The 15,540-nt window shown below is 43.3% G+C and overlaps 1 protein-coding gene across 1 annotated transcript in view; it reads right to left on the bottom strand.

Annotated features, from left to right (window-relative positions):
* LOC124712110 (roundabout homolog 2-like) overlaps positions 1–14,676 on the bottom strand; it is a 190,251-nt gene extending 175,575 nt beyond the window's left edge. Inside the window, exon 1 of the mRNA XM_047242407.1 lies at positions 13,495–14,676. Coding sequence (XP_047098363.1) covers positions 13,495–13,633 — 139 coding nt within the window. The 5' untranslated portion in view covers positions 13,634–14,676. The remainder of the gene's footprint in view (positions 1–13,494) is intronic.
* Between the last annotated feature and the right edge of the window lie 864 nt (positions 14,677–15,540).

The raw sequence follows: 15,540 nt of genomic DNA, 5'->3' as shown, positions 1-15,540 counted from the left end.
AACAGTCATGGGGGACTGGAATGCAGTTGTAGGGGAAGGAGAAAAAGAAAAGGTTACAAGAGAATATGGGCTTGGGACAAGGAATGAGTGAGGAGAAAGACTAATTGAGTTCTGTAACAAGTTTCTGCTAGTAATAGCGTATACTCTGTTCAAGAACCACAAGAGGAGGAGGTATACTTGGAGAAGACCGGGTGACACGGGAAGATTTCAGTTAGATTACATCATGGTTAGACGGAGATTCTGAAATCAGATACTGGATTGTAAAGTGTACCCAGAAGCAGACATAGACTCAGATCACAATATAAAAGTGATGAAGAGTAGGCTGAAGCTTAAGACATTTTCAAGAAGAATCAATAAGCAAAGATGTACTAAGGAATGACGAGATACGGTTGAAGTTCTCTAAGGCTATAGATACAGCAATAAGGAATAGCTCAGTAGGCAGTACAGTTGAAGAGGAATGGACATTTCTCAAAAGGGCCATCACGGAAGTTGGGAAGGAAAATATAGATACAAAGAAGGTAACTGCGAAGAAACCATGGGTAACAGAAGAAATACTTCAACTGATCGATGAAAGGACGAAGTACAAAAATGTTCGGTGAAAATCAGGAATACAATAAATGCCAAAACGAAATGTCTGCAGGCAAAATGTGAAGACATCGAACAATAAATGATAGAAGGACAGACTCAGCAGCATACAGGAAACTCAAAAGGGTGATAAAATTAAGAGTGCAACGGGAATTCCACTGTTAAATGCAGAGGAGAGAGCGGATAGGTGGAAAGAATACATTGAAAGCCTCTATGAGGGGGAAGATTTGCCTGATGTGATAGAAGAAGAAACAGGAGTCGATTTAGAAGAGATAGGAGGTCCAGCATTAGAATAAGAATTTAAAAGAGCTTTAGGGGACTTAAAATAAAATAAGGCAGAAGGTCCAAATGGCTCTGAGCACTATGGGACTTAACATCTGAGGTCATCAGTCCCCTAGAACTTAGAACTAGTTAAACCTAACTAACCTAAGGACATCATACACATCCATGCCCGAGGCAGGATTCGAACCTGCGGCCGTAGCGGTCGCGCGGTTCCAGACTGGAGCGCCTAGAACCGCATGGTCACTGCGGCCGGCCTAAGGCAGAAGGGATAGATAATATTCCATCAGAACTTCTAAAATCATTGGGGGAAGTGGCAACAAAACGACTATTCATGTTGGTGTGTAGAGTGTATGAGTCTGGCACAATACCATCCGACTTTCGGAAAACATTACCCACACAATTACGAAGACGGCAAGAGCTGACAAGTGCGAGAATTATCGCACAATCAGCTTAACAGCTTATGCATCCAAGTGGCTTGGAAGAATAATACACAGAAGAATGGAAAAGAATAATGAGGATGCGCTAGATGACGATCATTTTGGCATTAGGAAACGTAAAGGGACGAGAGAGGCAATTCTGACGTTGCAGTTAATGACAGAAGCAAGACTAAAGAAAAATCAAGACACTTTCATAGGAATTGTCGACCTGGAAAAAGCGTTCGACAATGTAAAATGGTGCAAGATATTCGAAATTCTGAAAAAGTAGGGGACAGCTATAGGGAGAGACGGGTCAAATTTAATACGTACAACAGCCAAGGCGGAATAATAAGAGTGGACGACCAAGAACAAAGTGCTCGTATTAAAAAGGGTGTAAGACAAGGATGTAGCCTTTCGCCTCTACTGTTCAATCTGTGCAGCGAGGAAGCAATGATGGATATAAAAGAAAAGTTCAGGAGTGGAATTAAAATTCAAGGTAAAAGGATATCAATGACACGATTCGCTGATGATATTGCTATCCTGCGTGAAAGTGAAAAAGAATTACACGATCTGCTGAACGGAATGAACAGTACAGAGTATGGATTGAGAGTAAATCGAAGAAAGACGAAGGTAATGAGAAGTAGAAATGGGAACAGCAAGAAACTTAACATCAGGATTGATGGCCACGAAGCACATGAAGTTATGGCATTTTGCTACATAGGCAGTAAAATAACCTATGACGGACGGAGCAAGGAGGACATCAAAATCAGACTAGCATTGGCAAAAAGGGCATTCCTGGCCAAGAGAAGTCTACTAATATCAAATATCGGCCTTAATTTGAGGAAGACATTTCTGAGAATGTACGTCTGGAGTACAGCATTGTATGGTAGTGACACATGGACTGTGAGTAAACCGGAACTGAAGAGAATCCAAGCATTTGAGATGTGGTGCTACAGACGAATGTTGAAAATTAGGTTGACTGATAATCTAAGAAATGAGGTGGTTCCGCGCAGTATCGGAGAGGAAAGGAACATGTGGAAAACACTGATAAGAAGAAGGAACAGAATGACAGAACATCTGTTAAGACATGAGGGAATGACTTGCATAGTACTAGAGGGAGCTGTAGAGCGCAAAAACTGTAGAGGAAGACAGAGTCTGGAATACATCCAGCAAATAATTGAGGACGTAGGTTGCAAGTGCTACTCTGCGATGAAGAGGTTAGCACAGGAGAGGAATTCTTGGCGGGCCGCATCCAACTAGCCAGAAGACTGATGACCAAAAAAAGAAATTAAAGGTAATGTGTGCAGGAAAAACCCCAAAACTATTGCCGAGCTGAAAGCAGATATTCAAAAGGTCATCGACAGCATCGATGTTCCGACACTTCAGCGGGTCATGCAGAATTTTGCTTTTCGACTGCACCACATCATAGCTAATGACGGCAGGCGTATCAAACACGTCAAATCCGAATAGTTGTAGATACGTTTACATGTTGAATAAAGTGTGTGCACGACGTAGTTTGTAGCTAATTTAAATTCTTTGTAGCTAATTTAAATTCTCTATTTTCATATTCTTCAGTAATTGTCACCGTGTATATTTATATAGATGAAACTTTTTCGAGGACTGCTGTAAATTGGTTTTAATATTTGTTATCTAGTCAGAGAATGTCTAATAATTATTTTGACATGTACATACTTTGGAGGCGTTAATGTGTCTGTAACGACAGTACCAGAAAACATGACGTGAGGATGAAATGCCACTTCTAAATGGTCATTAATCATTAAAATAAATTACAGAAACAAATGATAAGCTACACAACTCGCTGTTAGCCCATAAATGCAAGCTGCGATGACGAAATGAATACAGAAATAGGTCGCTTTTTTGCGGCAGGGATATAACGGAAACTTTTCTCAGTGCGCAGTTTTTGTCTGACGCCGTATATATGTATTCTCATACTGGCAGTGGAGTGGATAAGAATACAGTCATTTTGTTGGCATTGGAACAAATTTGTATGCTTTTTCTGAAGCGTGGGCTATAGCGTGAAACTTATTCTAGATATCACTCCTGCTTTAATGGAGAACATTTGCAGTTGTGTATTTTGCACGAATTAATTTTTATCTCACCAAACACAGCTTCGTTAAAATCCATCCGATCCCTACAGTCGGTGATTTCGCCTTACCAGTGTTTACTTTTCAGCGTCAAGATCGTGTATACATCTCCGGCACAAACTAGCGTTTCTCTTCTACGTGTGTCAATAAGAGAGAAAGTGTCGGGGAGAATGAAGCGACATCAGCACCAGATTCATCATACTCGCTGATAGAAGGAAGCCCCATAGTACTGATGTAACAGCAGCGCATTGATCTGTGAAGCATGCCACCCAGATATTAGATTTATCTTCGCTGCGTTTCCGATCTCTACAGCACACCGCCCTCCAGCCCGTTGCCAGTTTGCGTGAGCTGGAGCCACTACCACTCGGTAAAGTAGCTCCTCAGTTGGCATTAGACGGCTACGTACCCCCCAGTTGCAGTCCTCACACCATGAAAAAATTCCTTGCAAAATCGGGGATCGAACCCGAGTCCTACTTATGGCATTCAGCCGCCCTGAGCACTCATCTGCGGAGGCAGACTGGATACACAGCTTGCTTAGTTCATAATCAGTACCTCGCAGACAGCGGAGGCAGGTGAACGTTTCCGGCAATGTAGATATCTGGAAGGCGTTAGACACTGTATTTCTTCGTAGACTGCTTATCAAAGTGCAGTCACATGGAGTTTCTTCGCAAATATGTGATTAGCTCAATGAATATTTGATTAACAGAACCCAGTACGCTACACTGGACGGTGAACGTTCTACATAAACGAAAGTAATATAGGATGTGCTCCAAGAAAGCTTAGCAAGAACTCTTAGTTCTCTACATACATAAATGATTTATTACACAGCATCATCACCAGTATCCAATTGTTCACTGGCGATGAAGTCCTCTAAAGCAGGCTTTTTCTGAACTGTGTTCCGTGGAACACCGGTGTTACGTGGGAAGTCAATAAGTGCTCCGCGGAGAAGTATTAATAACATGGTTACTCTGCAATTCACACTTAAGTGCCTGGCAGAGCGTTCATAGAACCATTTTCATACTACTTCTCTATCATTCCACTCTCGAATGGCGCGTGGGAAAAGGAACATCTAAACTTACCGTTCGAGCTCTGACTCCTCTTATTTTATTATGATGATCGTTTCTCTCTACGTAGGAGGTTGTCAACAAAATATTTTCGCATTCGGAAGAGAAAGTTGGTGATTGAAATTTCGTTAACAGATCTCGCCGCAAAGAAAACCGCCTTTGTTTCAGTGACTGCCACAACAACTCGCGTATCATATCAGTGACGCTCTCACCCCTATTGCGCGATAACACGAAACGAGCTGCCCTTCTTTGCACGTTTTCCATGTCCTCCGTCAATCCCACCTGCTAAGGATCCCATACTGTGGAGCAACATTCCAACGGAGGAAGGAAAAGTGTGATGTAGGCTGTCTCTTTAGTGGGTTTGTCGCATCTTCTAGGTGTTCTGCCAACAAAGCGCAGTCTTTGTTTCATCTTCCCCACAATGTTATCTATGTGGTCTTTCCAATTTAATTGCTCGTAATTGTAATTCCTAGGTATTTAGTCGAATTGACAGCCCTCAGATTTGTGCGATTTATCGTATACCCAAAATTTATCGGATTTCTTTTAGTTCCCATGTGGATGACCTCGCACTTTTCTTTTCGCACCATACGAAAATTCTCTCTGCATAATTTTGAAATTCGAACTGATCGTCTGATGATTTTACTAGACGGTAAATTACAGCGTCATCTGCAAACAATCTACGGGGGGCTGCTCAGATTGTCACCTAGATCATTTATGTAAATGAGGAACAGCAGAGGGCCTATGACACTACTTTGCGGAACGCCAGATATCACTTCTGATCTAGTGGATGATTTACCGTCATCACTACTAACTGTGACCTCTCCGAGAGGAAATCACGAATCCAGTCACACAACTGAGACGATACTTCATATGCAAGCAATTAGATTAATAGTCGTTTGTGAGGAACCGTATCAAAAGCCTTCTGGAAATCTAGGAATATGGAATCGACATTTCGCTAAATTAATGCTGTATTAAAAGTTTTATTATGATTTCTGTATTATTAGTTTTGATTTAAAATTGAAGTGATCACTGAATGAAAAAAAGTTTTTCGGAGTTTTTGAAAATTTTGTTAACCTTCAAAATAATGTGTTCTTTCAGAGTATCAGGACGCTTAAAGTGTTGCGTCAAAGGCAAGCATTGGAAACCCCTGCTCTGCAGGAAAGTATCGTTTATGGACGACTTTGAGCAAATGCAGAAAGACGTGGGCAAAATTTTCACTTGTTTTAGGTAACGGGCGCTCCCTTTTACTGAGCATAAATACAAGAATGTGCCTGTTACCAAGTGAAAGAATCAGATGGCATCTGATTATAAAAATTGGATGTATATCTCATATACTGAAGTTGTATACGTATTTAGGAGTAATATTAACATAATGGCAAAACGAATCATTCACAGTAACAGGATCACCATCTTCGTTACTTTGGGAATCACTTGAAAAGACTGCCGCCTTAGGCTTCTTTACAGGTTTAGCGATATAACGGACACTGGAATCGTTCTCGGAACCATAAAACCATCCACTGACAGTCATTCGGACTTTCATTCTCACTAGGAACATATGAAGAATCGTCGCCAAAAATCACTGTAAGTATTTCAAAGTTTTTAATTTCCTAACATTTTCGGAATCGCGAGATCTCTAAAAGCGGGAGATACTTGAAAAAGACAATATTAGCTTGAAAAGATCGCATTAATCGATACTTTTTACGAACGGCTGTTTTCAACAGATGAAGCTGTCTTCTTCGGATCTTCAAAAGATTTTTGTTTATAAATCGTCTTCCATAATGAGTTTATCATTCATGATGGGACACAGTTTATAACAACAACAAAAAATGAAGATCAGAAGGTGTCAGTCTCAGCTGTCGAAAGCAGTCGTCAAGAACAAATATCAATTAATATGATGTTGGCTATAAAAAGCATTTTCGAGTGAGTATAGACAGCTCTTTCTGTTTTCTTGATTTGAGGAACTTCAAAAACATAGCAACTATTTGAAATACCAAAACGCATTTAAAATACAAAACATGGAAAAAGTACTTGAAACAATCAAGTTTGATACACTGCCTACTGGTGTAAGCACATAAACGACGAAGTAGTTAAAATATATCACAGATACCATTTACAAACAGCGTGTAGAAAAAACGAGTTATCACGAAATCCGTAACGGATGGCGCACGAAACACGAATAAATTCGGAACCGTTCACAGTGCCTTAAGAAGTTTTGTGAAGTAGGACGATCACGTAAAATCACTATTAGGAAAGGTGAATGGAAGGATTATGCTGTCGTGTCACATTAACTTGTCCAAAGCCGCGAGACGTGCAAGAGGAGAGTCAGTGAGGTCCTCTAAGGTACCGACAGTGAGCTGGTGCCATGCCGTCTGCAATCCCGTGATCAGCTGCTCTAGGTTTCTCGGTTGAGGATCCATGGCGCATACAGTTCGATCGAAGTGGTCCCATAGATTCTCGACTGGACCTAAGTCCGGGGAGTTTGGTGGCCAGGGCATTGCGGTAAATTTATCCAGGATCTCTTCAAAAGACGCACGTACACTCCGAACTGCGTGGTGTGTTGCGTTGTCCTGATGATAGATACCATCGTGCCGAGGAAAAGTAAATTACGTGCAGCGGTGGACATGGTCCCCAAGTGTGAACGCATATTTGGGTTGATCCACTGTGCCTTCGATAATGACGAGATCACCCAGGGGACGCCCTCCGGCCTGGACCCTTCCGACGACTCTCGCAGGGTGTTCGCTTTCAGACGTTTCACGCCGTACGCACCAACGACCAACTGTCCGATGCAGCATAAGATGAGATTCTTCTGTAAAGGCCACCTACTACCACTCAATGGCCGTGCACTTGCGGCGTTGGCGTGTCTTTTCCAGTCTTCGTCACCGATAATCAGCAGTCAGCGTGGATGCATGAACCATGCACCTGCTGTGGAGGCCCATACGTTGAACGGTCGTTGAGGAGACTGTTGGTAGCCTATTCGTTTAATTGGGCGGTCAGTTTCCCAACAGTTGCACGTCTATTCGCTCGCACACATCTCAGCTCGTACGCATCACCCCTGTCTTCCATGGCCCGTAGCGCTCACAGTTGCACTGTTTTGCCATTCACCATATACTTTAACCACGGCGATAGGCGAGCAGTTTACAAACTTCGGAAGTGCTTCCATCTTTGGCCTGAGAGCCAATGATCATGCCGTTTTGGACTTCAGATAAAGCGGTCCGTTTCTGCTTTACAACAGCGACTACACTTTTTTCTGCATCCCTCCAGCACGCTTCACGTAGCCACCACTTCCAGTGCTGCTAGCTGCCGTTTGTGAGTGGTTATCGCTTGATGACGAATAAAGGCGTTGGTAAAACTAACGTGACTGGATCGTGTATATTTGTTGGAAGGTTCTGGGAAAGTGCGCTGCAAACGGAAAGGATACAGCACACACAATAGCTTAGTGCGCCCGGTTTCAGAGTTATGAGTCTTTATCAAGATGCATGACAACAGTCATCGAACGATTTCGGAGACTCGTTGCTGCGTCCGTAACAGGCCGGTACAGTCCATATGAAAGTGTAACAGATGTGCTCGGGAACATAAATGGTTCAAATGGCTCTGAGCACTATGGGACTCAACTTCTGAGGTCATCAGTCCCCTAGAACTTAGAACTACTTGAACCTAACTAACCTAGGAACATCACACACATCCATGCTCGAGGCAGTATTCGAACCTGCGACCGTAGCAGTCGCGCAGTTCCGGACTGAAGCGCCTAGAACCGATCGGTCACACGGACCGGCCGGTATTTTAAATATCAGTCTATGGTGACAAAAGACGACGTAGTTATCGCGAAAACCCATTGCATGAATTTAAACATGGTGCATTTGACTGTTCAACCATTCTACTATCACAAATGAATACATCGTGTAATGCTCTTGAGTATAAGAGATATTACAGTGCGTACATAGACATGTAGTCATCTGTCTGTCACTCAGCACGCGAACGGAACAGAACAAAGAGACGCCAATATTGTTACCAGATTGAAAAGTGCTCCTATCGCAGTGCAAAAACAAGGTGAATATGTCCTGGGCAGAGTCAGAGATGCAAAAGAAGGGAACTAGCATTTCGCCGGCCGAAGTGGCCGTGCGGTTAAAGGCGCTGCAGTCTGGAACCGCAAGACCCCTACGGTCGCAGGTTCGAATCCTGCCTCGGGCATGGATGTTTGTGATGTCCTTAGGTTAGTTAGGTTTAACTAGTTCTAAGTTCTAGGGGACTAATGACCTCAGCAGTTGAGTCCCATAGTGCTCAGAGCCATTTGAACCATTTGAACTAGCATTTCGACTTATCTGGCAGCTTCAGAGACATTTATGTCAAGACATCTTGACATCTTCGCGCTCTTTCACTTTTTACTGTTAGTAAATGCATCGTACCAAGTAAACTAATATGATACGTGATGTCACGTCGCACAGCCTCACATGCAGCAAATATCATCCAACGTGGCGATTTTTATGTCGTGTAGTATGACACAACGTGTCAGCAAAGTGCAGGATGCATGCATGCTCACTCTGGGATACTGCCTGTTATAGAAGCTCCACCATTCTCGGATGCTTCCTACTGTAGATGCATCTCGCTCTCTAGAAGCGCATAAATTTGTGTCTATTTATTCTTACACCCCTCACAGGGGTGGGTCTAATATAGCTCATTGCTTTGGGAAAGCAGGGTTAAAAGTAGGGTTAACTCGCAAAAAAGCGTGACTGTGTCACGATATTTCGATTTCAATGTTTTTGAAACCGCCAGATAAGTCGAAAAACTAGTCCCCTTGCTTTACAACCCTAACTCTACCCAGGACGTATTCGCATTTTTTTGTGCTACGATAGGAGCATTTTTCAACCTGATTCCCAACTTTTATTCTGTCACAATTTTGACATTAGGCCGTCATGGCTTGGCAACCGATGCTGACTTTTCTTGACTCGGGTGGCGACTGACCCGGTATAGATTTTTTTTAAATTGTCTTTCGAACCATGTTGCTTATACTGTGGTAACGGGTAAAGCTTATACAAAACAACAAGACGGCCCTTAATTACATGTATTTCTCTACCTTTTTGCAAAATTCGAACCGATTCGCACAAGTTTTGAACAGATAAGTGGTTCAAGTAAAAAAAGGGGGAAAAGTCTTTTTTGCACGTAAAATACAAATGAGGATTGTTTTCTGAAAGAGTAAGAATGCATTTTTTATTTATCTGATTCACTTTAAACAGTTTCCGTGCATTCATTTCACATAGAACAAATTTTTCGTGCTACATTGATCTCGAAACAGATCGTTGGTTAAAAAAGTTTCGTTTTGACTTTATCCATGTATCTACCTTCGTGCAAAGTTTGAACCGATTCGTACAAGTTTAAAGTATGGAAGTGGCTCGCTTTAGACACGTCCCAGAAAAACCCGTTTTTTTCACGTGAAAACGGTGAAAATATCTTAGACCAAGGCCCGATACACCGGTGGACCAAATCTGAACTTTAATCGATTCACGCAGTTTCCCTATGCGCAATCTCCGATTCTTCGTTCAAACCTTGATTAATATATTACGTACATAAGACAGATGTTGTAATGGTGTACGAATGGCCACTGGTCCAGGCCATACTAAAACTGTCCACGGAAACATCCGTCAGCAGCAATCTAAAGTTTGTACGTAAGTGGAACGACAAGTTTTAGGCTATCAGGTGTTATAATGCTACTAGTTATTGCTTTCTCCACTAGATAGCACCTCCAGTCAGTCAAGATTATGTATTATCGGCCAATTATAGTGATTTTTCTTGTTTTTACACCTGAGGGTGCAAATTACGACACTCATTGTCCTGAAGAGAAAGTGCGTTATTTCTCGGATTATATTAGCGCTTGTTCATGAATTGCTCGGAAAGGGTTACTTTATTTAACTAACAGCTGCTGCACTAGTTCAGATCTGTTTGACGAAGTTACGATTAAGAACCACGACGTTTGTCTGCATAATGCGCCAAAACAGAAAGAAGTTCCCTGACATCCTGAAAAATGAAAAACTGAGGATGTGCGAATGCATAAAAAATGTTGAAATAGAAAGAGAAGACAGACTTTTTGATGAATGGCTCGTTCCAGGAGAATATATTTCAGGAAATAAATTCAAATAATGGCATCGTGTACAAACAAAGTGTCGTCTTGGACTACAAGAAAAATATGGGAGGCGTGGATATTAGCCATTCCCAGTTGAAGAGCTACCAAATGGCCACATGCAGACCGAAGAAAATATTGTCGTGATACTTTATGCCATTTATTGGTTAGCTGGTTGACTTGGGGGGAGGGGACCAAACAGCGAGGTCATCGGCCGCATAGGATTAAGGAAGGATGGGGAAGGAAGTAGGTCGCGCCCTTTCCAAGGAGCCATCCCAGCGTTTTCTGAATCGATTTAGGGAAGTCACGGAAAGCCTAAATCAGGATAACAGGACGCAGGTTTGAACCATCGTCCTCCCGAATGAGATTCCAATGTGCTAACCATTGCGCCACCTCGCTCGGTCGTCATTTCTTGGACGATGCGTGCTTTAATGTATATACTGGGGACGAAAAGAAATGGGGGCGAAAAAGTCAGACCAGAGTTCGTCATCAACATTCTTGCGGAACAGCTGATATATCATGTGAACAACAAATGTGATCAATTATACACACCCCTTGAACACCAAAAGCGACTCGTCTTAACGACAAGACATTTTTACAATTTTTGCCATTCACAATCAAAAGAAAAGACGAAAAAGAAGGCGTGAAGTTCGTACGAGACGAGGCCTTAATAAAGAGCTATCCTACTGGCGGGTAATTTGTGAAGTTTTTCTTTGTACAGACGATGTTTTAAAGTATTTCTCAAGGTTCTAATGGTTCAAATGGCTCTGAGCACTATGGGACTCAACTGCTGAGGTCATTAGTCCCCTAGAACTTAGAACTAGTTAAACTTAACGAACCTAAGGACATCACAAACATCCATGCCCGAGGCAGGATTCGAACCTGCGACCGAATCGGTCTTGCGGTTCCAGGCTGCAGCGCCTTCAACCGCACGGCCACTTCGGCCGGCATTTCTCAAGGTAAACGACCTATAATTATGTGAAATATAATATCATTCTATCGTAATTCACTTCAGTTTCACTCAATAATATTTTGATGACGATGGTGATGAATTATATTTGTGGTGCTATGCGGCGAGGCTATCAGTGTCTTTGGTTGAAATGACTGCAGTCGATGGTGGTGAAAAGCTATAAAAAATCACAATAGATTAGAAAACCATGATGTATTCTCATACACGTATAGAAAATACAACCCAGCTTTTGTAAGATTAGTAATATACCAGCCATAACGATCAGACAAAACACAGCAGAAGTATTAGGTAAAATCAAGGATAAAATATCAGGACAGACACGGGTAAACAGGGTAGCCGCGCGGGATTAGCCGGGCGGTCTTGGGCGCTGCAGTCATGGGTTGTACGGCTGGTCCCGGTGGAGGTTCGAGTCCTCCCGCGGGCATGGATGTGTGTGTTTGTCCTTAGGATAATTTAGGTTAAGTAGTGTGTAATAGGATAATTTGGGTTAAGTAGTGTGTAAGCTCAGGGACTGATGACCTTAGCAGTTACGTCCCATAAACATTTTTGAAACAGGGTACTACTTAAAAATAAAATTGGATGAGCCACTACGCGACACATTAAAACCTCGCGCGCAGTGTTTTGGGAACAAGTCCTGACATCACACAAAATCATAAAGCACGATCAACGTTCGCCTCATTATCAGTTGAAATATGGAGCAGCTACTGTGGTAGACACAGATGAGCCCTCAGGTCGTCATATAAAACAAATTCGATTATATCGTATCGATAGCTATGTTTGACTTCTATAACATACTGGTGTCCTCGCGACGTAAGAGAAAGCCACGTGCGAGAACGTCACATTCCAAACCTCGTAAGATTTATTTCTTCAGTACTTCGTAGTCGAAAGGAGGTAAGTCAGTCAGCGGTAGGGGATATTACTCCTGTACATAAGTTGCGCACGTTGCTGGGAGCGAAATGCTGTTTGATGATTAATAAGAATTTTAGCATCCAAGACCCCGTTCCGAAATATTTCTATTTCCTGAAAGTCCGTTTCAAAAATGGTTCAAATGGCTCTGAGCACTATGGCACTAAACATCTGAAGTCATCAGTCCCCTAGAACTTAGGACTACTTAAACCTAACTAACCTATGGGCATCACACACATCAATGCCCGAGGCAGGATTCGAACCTGCGACCGTAGCGGTCGCGCGGTTCCAGACTGAAGCGCCTAGAACCGCTCGGTCACACCGGCCGGCAGTCCGTATTCAACAGAGTCTAGTTGTCATCTTCGAATCTTCTGGAAATCATATTACTGTGCATGAATCGCCCAACCATAACGAGGGCACACTCCATTTATAAAACAAAAGTGCCACCGTTACGTATTTGACTAGCTGAAAGTTTTATAAACGGCGTTCCCTCTTGTTATGGCTGTGTGATTCGTACGCAGTAATATATTTCCTGATGATCCGAAAATGTCAGCTAGAACCTGTCGCTAACGGTAACTGGGGGTACAAAAATATTTCAAGACGCGATCTTGGGTGGGGGGAAAAAAAGAAAAGAAATTATCACCCACTTAAGTGGTTAAAAACTATTACTGAAGAACGTGGAATCCCAGGTAATTATGCAAGTAATTCGTGATTTAAATAATGAAAACTGCACCAGTTACTTCTCCTTTCATGCTTAGCACAACGCGTTTCGAGAATTTATTCTCATTTTCAAGTGCATTTGTTTACATGAATATATTTGGACTGCTGCTGGATAGTTAGAGAAAATGAATCTAGTCCGATTTTCCGACTGCAGTCTAATTTCAAAAAGACGCAAGAGAGGCAGAAAATGAATCCTGTTCGATTTTCCGATTGCAGCCTAACTTCAAAATGCCACAAGAGAGGCATGAAATCACACATACAAACAGCAGAAAAAAAGAGCACTCAAACCGTACCGCGTGTCTTAATCGTTTGCCTGGTATCTTAATTTTCCTACCTTGCGCTGGGGTTGTTGGCTCCGCGACAACTGCCACAGCTGCCGCAGCCAGAAGCAGCGCTACGGCGCACCAGGGCAGCGGGCGCCGGTGCTGCTTCCAAAAGGACGCCGAAGGTCGCCGCTGAAGACTGGAGGACATTTCTGCGGATGAACTCTGCTGGCTGTGTTCACAATGCACCGCACGTCGGTCCCCGTCACTGGCTATGTGCTGCACAATCGCTAGGAACGGACAGGCCGTCCGTCACGTGTGGAGCCTCTCCAGCTGCGATGCATTGTCGCTTCAGTCTGCGGCCGACGCTGATTTTGCTCAACAAAAACTCTTCAGAAAAGCCGCTGATATCTTCAGTTCATTACAGCTGCGTCACAGAAATATTCTCGGTTTGCAACAGAAATGTGTTTTGACTTGATTGCAGCAAATACAGCTATTCGTCCATGAATTGTTATTGAGAACGCGTAAAATTGCACGGAGACTAGAGTGGCATTATGTGCGACTATACTGGTGGTTCAAACTCGAACATAAGTTGCTGCAACTGGCAAATTTGAGGACTGTAACACCCAGTTCTTAATTTTTGCAGTTGTGTCAGAACTCCGTCTTTGGTAGTGACGGCGGATTCAGGATAAAGCGGATTTTACTTTCGATGGAATGCTGATGAATAATCCAACTGGCTTCCTAATAAAACCACCATAACACTAATTCTTGACTGTTTTTTAAAAGATTCTCTGCAGAAATGTACGGCATATTACTAGTCTAGTTAAATACAGAGGGCGTCATAAATTTTAAGAGTGTGATCAGTCTCTGGTAAGAGATATGTCAGATTGAGTTCTACCTATTTGCAAAACACTATATTTTTGTGTGCATCAGTTCAATTTTCTCCAACTGGCTTCAAGTCGTAGAGCGTAAGGGCTAACTAACTAGCTTCGTAACGACGGATACTTAGTTATGTTTCGAAATAACGCGTTGACGCCAAAACCAGGAAACAACAGTCAGTTGCAACAATGCTCTGTGGGCATTAACACGCATTCAGCACAGCAGTCCATCTATTAAGATAGTATGAGAGGCTGCTTGTGTGTTTGGATCACTTTGATACGAACTCGGCGACCACCACAGTCCGCGACACGAACACACTTCCCGAGCTGTGTGGCGGCTGCTTCCTTACCGCCGCACGACCCTAGCGCGCGCGTTGCTCGTGCGCAACTGAGCTGCCGGCTGTGCGGGGTTGGAGTGTTTCGCGGGAGAGCCAGACGCGGTGGTGGGGGTGACACGGCGCGGACGGACTCGAACACATGCGAAGACAGCCGACATCCTGCCGGCCCGGAACAGCGGCGCGGTGAGAAGTTCCTGACGTGTAACTCGCAGCTTTGCGGTGTCAATGGTTCTCTTAGGCCACTAATCAATACCGGAATAAAAATAAGGTTGCAGTTATTTGACGAGACCGGCAGAACCGAATAATGGCTGGTATATTTTGTCACACGTCCCTTCCCCCCCCCCCCCCCCACTAGGTAGAGCGTGGTGGGCAAGGGGAGGGGAGGGGCAAGGGAGCGCAGAGCGTTCGAGAGGGGATAGGCTTTATTTGTGTTACAAAATTCACGTGCATTTCTAGCAATAATTAATTGCCTATGACTACACTAAACTGCAGATCTACACGACTGGGAACTAAAATTGCTACACCACGAAGATGACGTGCTACAGAAGCGAAATTTAACCGACAGGAAGAAGATGCTGTGATATGCAAATGATTAGCTTTTCAGAGCACTCACACAAGGTTGGCGCCGGTGGCGACACCTACAACGTGCTGACATGAGGAAAGTTTCCAACCAATTTCTCATACACAAACAGCAGTTGACCGGCGTTGCCTGGTGAAACGGTGTTGTGATGCCTCGTGTAAGAAGGAGAAATGCGTACCATCACGTTTCCGACTTTGATAAAGGTCGAATTGTAGCCCGTCGTGATTGCGGTTTATCGTATCGCGACATTGCTGCTCGCGTTAGTCGAGATCCAATGACTGTTACAGAATATGGAATTGGTGGGTTCAGGAGGATAATACG

Source organism: Schistocerca piceifrons, chromosome 8 (assembly GCF_021461385.2).
Source record: "Schistocerca piceifrons isolate TAMUIC-IGC-003096 chromosome 8, iqSchPice1.1, whole genome shotgun sequence".
In the NCBI taxonomy this organism is placed as follows: domain Eukaryota; kingdom Metazoa; phylum Arthropoda; class Insecta; order Orthoptera; family Acrididae; genus Schistocerca; species Schistocerca piceifrons.
This window is presented reverse-complemented; position numbering and strand designations above follow the sequence as displayed.